General features: G+C 52.3%; 1 protein-coding gene across 3 annotated transcripts in view; it reads left to right on the top strand.

Moving 5' to 3' along the window:
* AACS (acetoacetyl-CoA synthetase) overlaps window positions 1-5,510 on the top strand; it is a 62,796-nt gene that overhangs the window by 21,296 nt on the left and 35,990 nt on the right. For all 3 annotated transcript variants that reach the window (XM_021708168.1, XM_021708169.1, XM_021708167.1), the window contains exons 5-6: window positions 4,408-4,522; window positions 4,761-4,842. In XM_021708168.1, coding sequence (XP_021563843.1) covers window positions 4,408-4,522; window positions 4,761-4,842 — 197 coding nt within the window. The remainder of the gene's footprint in view (window positions 1-4,407; window positions 4,523-4,760; window positions 4,843-5,510) is intronic.

The following is a 5,510-nucleotide window of genomic DNA, read 5'->3' as shown; positions in this document are numbered from 1 at the left end:
AAACACACACACACACACACACACACACACACACACACACACACACACACACATGCGCGTGCACGCCTGGAGAAGGAGAAACTTCTGGGGCTTTCTGTGTATGTTACAGCTGTTCCCTTGCACTCGTGCTTTCAGCGGGGGTGGCAGGATGGTGGTGCGAGGGGAGAGAGCTTTAGCATTGGGGTCTTGGGGTCTGATGGAAGATGTCTCCCTCTTCCCTTCCCTGCTGGGGCCTGGGCGTGTGGGGCTGCAGGAGGGACCCTTTTGTTACCGTAATTACTCTGCTTAGAGTAATTACGGTAACAAAAGCATCCACTCTATCCACTCTCCCTTTCTCCTCCTTCCTTGCGCTGGCTGGGGCTGTTGAGGTTCCCAAGACTCAGGGGGGCTCAGATCCCCCTGAAGTGTCCCTCCCAGTTCGGTACCCCCACACTCACCCCCCGCCAGAGCCCAGGCTGACCCTCCTGCCCCAGCCGCATTCCCATCCTTCTGCGTGTCTTTCAGCACCGCGCTTTAGCCCTGCACTCTCTGTTCCTCCACCACCCCTGATCGGTCGCCATCTTCTCTCACCAGCCTCTCTCCGGGAGGCCCCTCGCAACGCTTGGATCCGACCCATGCTGCCTGCATCCCTCCCTCTCCTGGCCCGAAAGACCTTCAGCCACCTGTTGTCTCATTTGGTTGGGTCCTCTGTCCTCATTCCCTTTCACCGTGCACCGCCAGGGCTCAGCAGCAAAAGCACTGTTTACTTTGCTGGATCGAGTTTGTGCCACCACCCTGACTGCAGTGAGTTCTGGTAGGCTTTCCGGTGCTGCTCATGGATGTCCCAAGTGGCTGCGTGTGTGTGTGTGTGTGTGTGTGTGTGTGTGTGTGTGTGTGTGTGTGTGTGTGTGTAAGTAGGACACTGTGCCTTGCACTGGGCGGCTGTGATGTGATTCAACACTCGCTGTTGGTTTCAGTGCTTGGCTGGTTGCTAAGCACCATATCCAGGTCACACGCACCATCACAGGTGTGTTTGTTTCATGGCAACATGAAAGGGGGTTCGAGTAGCCCTCCTAGACTGATATCAGTTTCTGGTGCTCAGAGACTTGACCCCTGCGTGTCCAGCCTTGAAAATTTCATCCGTGTCGCAGAACCTCAGAGCCTTCCCTCGGGGCTGGGCCCAGACCTCTGGTTCCAAGACCCTTAGGTTTGCCATTCCCAAGGTCTAGTTTCTAGTTCCCACCCCACTGAGTTGGAGGACTGTCTCCAGGGCAGGTGGGAGCAGGGGTGGGCGGGGTGGGTATCTCGAGAACTGTCTTCTCACCGGATATTCTCATCTTCTACCATCAAGTGTGATTTTTGCCGTCAGTGTCTGCTGGACACCTTTTTCCAGTGATGAAATTTCCCTCAGTTTCCAACTTATTTAAAGTTTTTGACTGACTGGTGGCGGTGGCTTATGCCTATAGTCCCAACAATTTGGGAGGCTGAGGCGAGAGGATTGCTTAAGCCCTGAGGTTCAAGACTAGCCTGGGCAACATAGTGAGGCCTCGTCTCTATAAAAAAAAATTTAGCCAGCACAGGACAACTGAAGCCCAGGAGGTTGAGGCCACAGTGAGCCATGATTGTGCCACTGCATTCCAACCTGGGTGACAGAGTGAGACTCCGACTCAAAACTAAATAAATAAAGTTTTGGGGTGGAAAGGGTCTTGCATTTTCTCGAAAGCCTTCAAGATATGTGATTTCCCCCCTGTAGTCTGTTAGTGTGGTAAATAACATTGGTCGACACTTTCTCTGTGGCTTGTGTGTTTTCTGTCTTTTCCTGCATTCTGTGACAGTTTCTGAGGATTTGGTGGCACTCACCGCAGTGCTGCTCAGCCCAGTGTCTGCGTTACGACTTGGGCCTTTGCCACTCCAGGTCTTCTCTCACTTCTCGAATCAGTTTTGATAATTTATATTTTCTTGGGAAATCATCCATTCTGTTTGGATTTTAAAATCTATTAAAGGTAGACGTGGTAATTGCTCATTCATCTTTATTTCTGTGGTAAAGTGCGATTTCTAGTTTTGTGGGATTGCCTGCCTCAGTTTATGCATCTGCAGTGTGGGATAATAATAGAACCCCGTCACGGGTTATTCTGGGCGTTACGTGAGTGAATATTGGTCACATGCATGGGATGCACCTGACACATAGTAACTGCCCAGCCGGGGTCAGCTAGAAGTAGCTTTGTTCTTGATTAGATTTGTCAAGAAGGTCATTCTATTGATCTTTTTGGAAAAAAGATTTTGGCGTTGCGGGTCAAGGACCTTGTTAGTTTTCCCCGGTAGTTTGGTTCCTTCTCTCTTTTCCCTGGCTATGCAAGTTGTGAGTATAGTTCATGGAAGACAATTGGAAACGAAAAACAACAGCATTTATCATGGTTTGCCTATTGTGTTTCTGATAGATTGTGTGCTCTGGGAGTTAGAACTTTCTGTTTGTTTCCCTGGCATGGTGCCTTGACACTTAGTAGATGGAATAAACAAATACTTTCTCTCTTCTTTTCTGTTAATTCAGCTTCTAGTTTGAAAAATTGGACAGTACTGAAAGTGAATTCCCAATCCTTGAGCTTTTAGCCCAGAGATTCTCTCTCTCTCTCTTTTCTCCTTGAGTCAGGGTCTCACTCTGTTGCCCAGGCTGGAGTGCAGTGGCACGATCACAGCTCATTGCAGCCTTGACTCCCGGGCTTAAGCAATCCTCCCACTTCAGCCACCTGAGGGACTACAGGCACGGGCAACCATGTCTGGCTAATTTTTGTACAGCGGGGTTCTCGCTATGTTGTCCAGGCTGACCTTGAACTCCTGGGCTCAAATCCTCCTATCACAGCCTCCCAAAGTGCGTGAGCCGCTATGTCCAGACAATTCTCAAACTGGAGAGCTGTTGACAACAGATTGCGGTCCCCTCCCCCGCCAGAGCTTCAGACTCATTAGGTCTGGGGACTCATTAGGTCTGGGGCCCCAGGTGATGCTGACGCTGCTGCCCTGGGGACACGCTTTGAGCTGCTGGCCTCCCCTCTGTCCACTTCCCTCCTTGGCTTCCTGCTGACTTGGCATTCTCCTTCCCTGCCGGGAGTCATGGGGAGCTCTGAAAAATGCTGGAAACAGATCATTTACCCTCATGAGCTTAATTAGCTGAATAGTCCCACCGGTGGCTCCAGGGTGGAGACCCTGCCCGGTCTGTCCTCACACAGAGGCTCTGGCGTCACTGTGTGCCCTGGGAGGAGCCCCGGTGTTGATCTTGAGCCCCTGGCATCTGCCTGACATGCCAGGCAACAGCAGCCATCTGGGCGGTGCCTATGCTGGCATCGTGTTGGGGCAAAAATCCCCTAGCCTGGTCTGAATTGGAGCATGGCTGGGAGGGGTGAACAGAAGACCTGCCTCAGGGTGCTTTAATCTGTCCCTCTCGGGACTGGCCCGTAGGCAGCATCGCTGTGTGTCACGAGGCCACACGTGTTGGCTCAAGTCAGTTCCAGAAACACACCCATGACCCGCACGGGAGAAATCCCTTCTGTTAGGAGGGAGGTGCCCTTGGCAGGTTCTGTGTGCAGTGTAGACAGAGCCGTGTGTGTGGCAAGACTGCCTTTTAAGGTGGGGCTTCTCAGCTAGTATATACATGTGTGGGTTTATGCATTTGGTCAGTACAAATGTACCATGTGGAGGATTTGGGTTTGGATCTCTCTCTCTCTCTCTCTCTCTGAGTCGGGGATCTCACTTTGTCACCCAGGCTGAAATGCAGTGGCACGATCATGGCTCGACTTCCTGGGCTCAAGTGATTCTTCCATCTTAGCCTCCCGAGTAGCTGGGTCTAAAATTAGCACCACCACGTCTGGCTAATTTTTTTGTAGAGATGGGGTCTTGCTATGTTGCCCAGGCTGGTCTTGAATTCCTGAGCTCAGAGCGTCCTCTTGCCTCGGCCTCCCAAAGTACTGGGATTGATTACAGGCGGGAGCTGCCGCACCCAGCCCAGGCTTCTCTTTAATTGAAGACTCAAATAAAATAAAAATATGGGCCTGCTGTGCAGTGCTGTGACTCCTTTTGGAAGACAGATCTTTTGGGGTGTTTGCCAGAGGGAGCCATGTTAGAAGTCCCTTTCTGAGTGTGGGGAAGCTTTTGGTAGTGCAGACCCACACCTCGCAACTTTCCTAGGTCAGCGTGTGTCTAAAAGGCCGCTGGGTGTTTCTGGACGTCGATGCCTTCCCTGGTGTGAGGGTCATCTCTCAGGCGCGAGGCATGCCTCCGTCAGTCAACCTTCTTTGTTGGCCGTGAGTGCTGGGGACACGGGACGTGACGTAGGCCCAGAGATGCTTCATTCTGCCTCCTGGGAGCGCGTGGGCCCAGTGGCCGCCAGAGCGTTTGCCGTCTGGATGGCCACTGCTGACTCCTTCCTGCCACTTGCAGGGTGTCCTGGACCGGTTTTCCCAAATCCAGCCGAAGCTCATCTTCTCCGTGGAGGCCGTCGTCTACAATGGCAGAGAGCACAGCCACATGGAGAAGCTGCAGCAGGTGGTGAAAGGTGTGTGGCCTCCCAGCCCCAGCCGTTCTTGTGTGGGTGTACGTGTGTGTGTGTGTGTGTGTGTGTGTGTGTGTGTGTGTAGAGATAAGAGCCTCCCGGGAGTCACGGAGCTACAAGCAGCAAAAACCCTGGTTGCCCTCACTCTAGATCTTGTGGCTTTATGTAACAAAAACCCTAGACTCAGCAGCTACGCTGACTCTAAGAGTCTCTGTCCTGTGCGCTCGTGCTTTCTCCCCAGGACTGCCAGACTTGAAGAAAGTGGTGGTGATCCCGTACGTCACCTCCAGGGAAAAGATAGACATCTCGAAGATTCCAAACAGGTAATAGCAGCCCACCTTCGCCCTAGTCCGGATAGACCCCCAGGTCCGCTGGGAAGCAGGCCTCTCGGAACTTGCCACTTAGAGCCAGTCTTAGCATTTTAACAATGTAGGGGTCTTAGCTTAAGTTGTCGTTTTGTAGATGGGTACCCGAGGACCCCAGAACCATCCCACAGGGCCACGTGGCAAAGGGGCGGCAGGACAGAGAAGGTCTCAGGACTCCTCATGCTTCCAAGGGTATCCCCTTGACATGGGGGACTCAGAGGGGGCCAGGTCCACCTCCCTGAATTGGCCACAACAGTTCTGCACTGGAACTCACTCATATACGTCCACACGTGGGTGCGTGTGCACGTGTATGCGTGCAGTGTGCATACAACACAACACGTGAGCATTTGCATACATGCATTGTGTATGCATGTGTGCTTACATGGGTTTAAACGCACACATGTACATGTATGTGCACGGGTGTATGTATGATACATGCACATGTGTGCACACACATGGATTTTCCCCTTTTAGAACCTGTGCGTGTTTCCCATCGCTAAGGACATCTTCCGTTGTTTTTCTTTTCTTTTCTTTTTTTTGAGTTGGGGTCTCACTCTGTTGCCCAGACTGGAGTGCAGTGGCCACTCCCGGCCACCACAACCTCGACCTGCTGGGCTCCAGCGATC

The sequence above is a fragment of the Carlito syrichta genome, unplaced genomic scaffold, assembly GCF_000164805.1.
Source record: "Carlito syrichta isolate Samal-C Ts95f unplaced genomic scaffold, Tarsius_syrichta-2.0.1 Scaffold131698, whole genome shotgun sequence".
In the NCBI taxonomy this organism is placed as follows: Eukaryota; Metazoa; Chordata; class Mammalia; order Primates; family Tarsiidae; genus Carlito; species Carlito syrichta.
The sequence above is the reverse complement of the archived record's forward strand: the minus strand, read 5'-3'. Positions and strand labels throughout refer to the sequence as shown.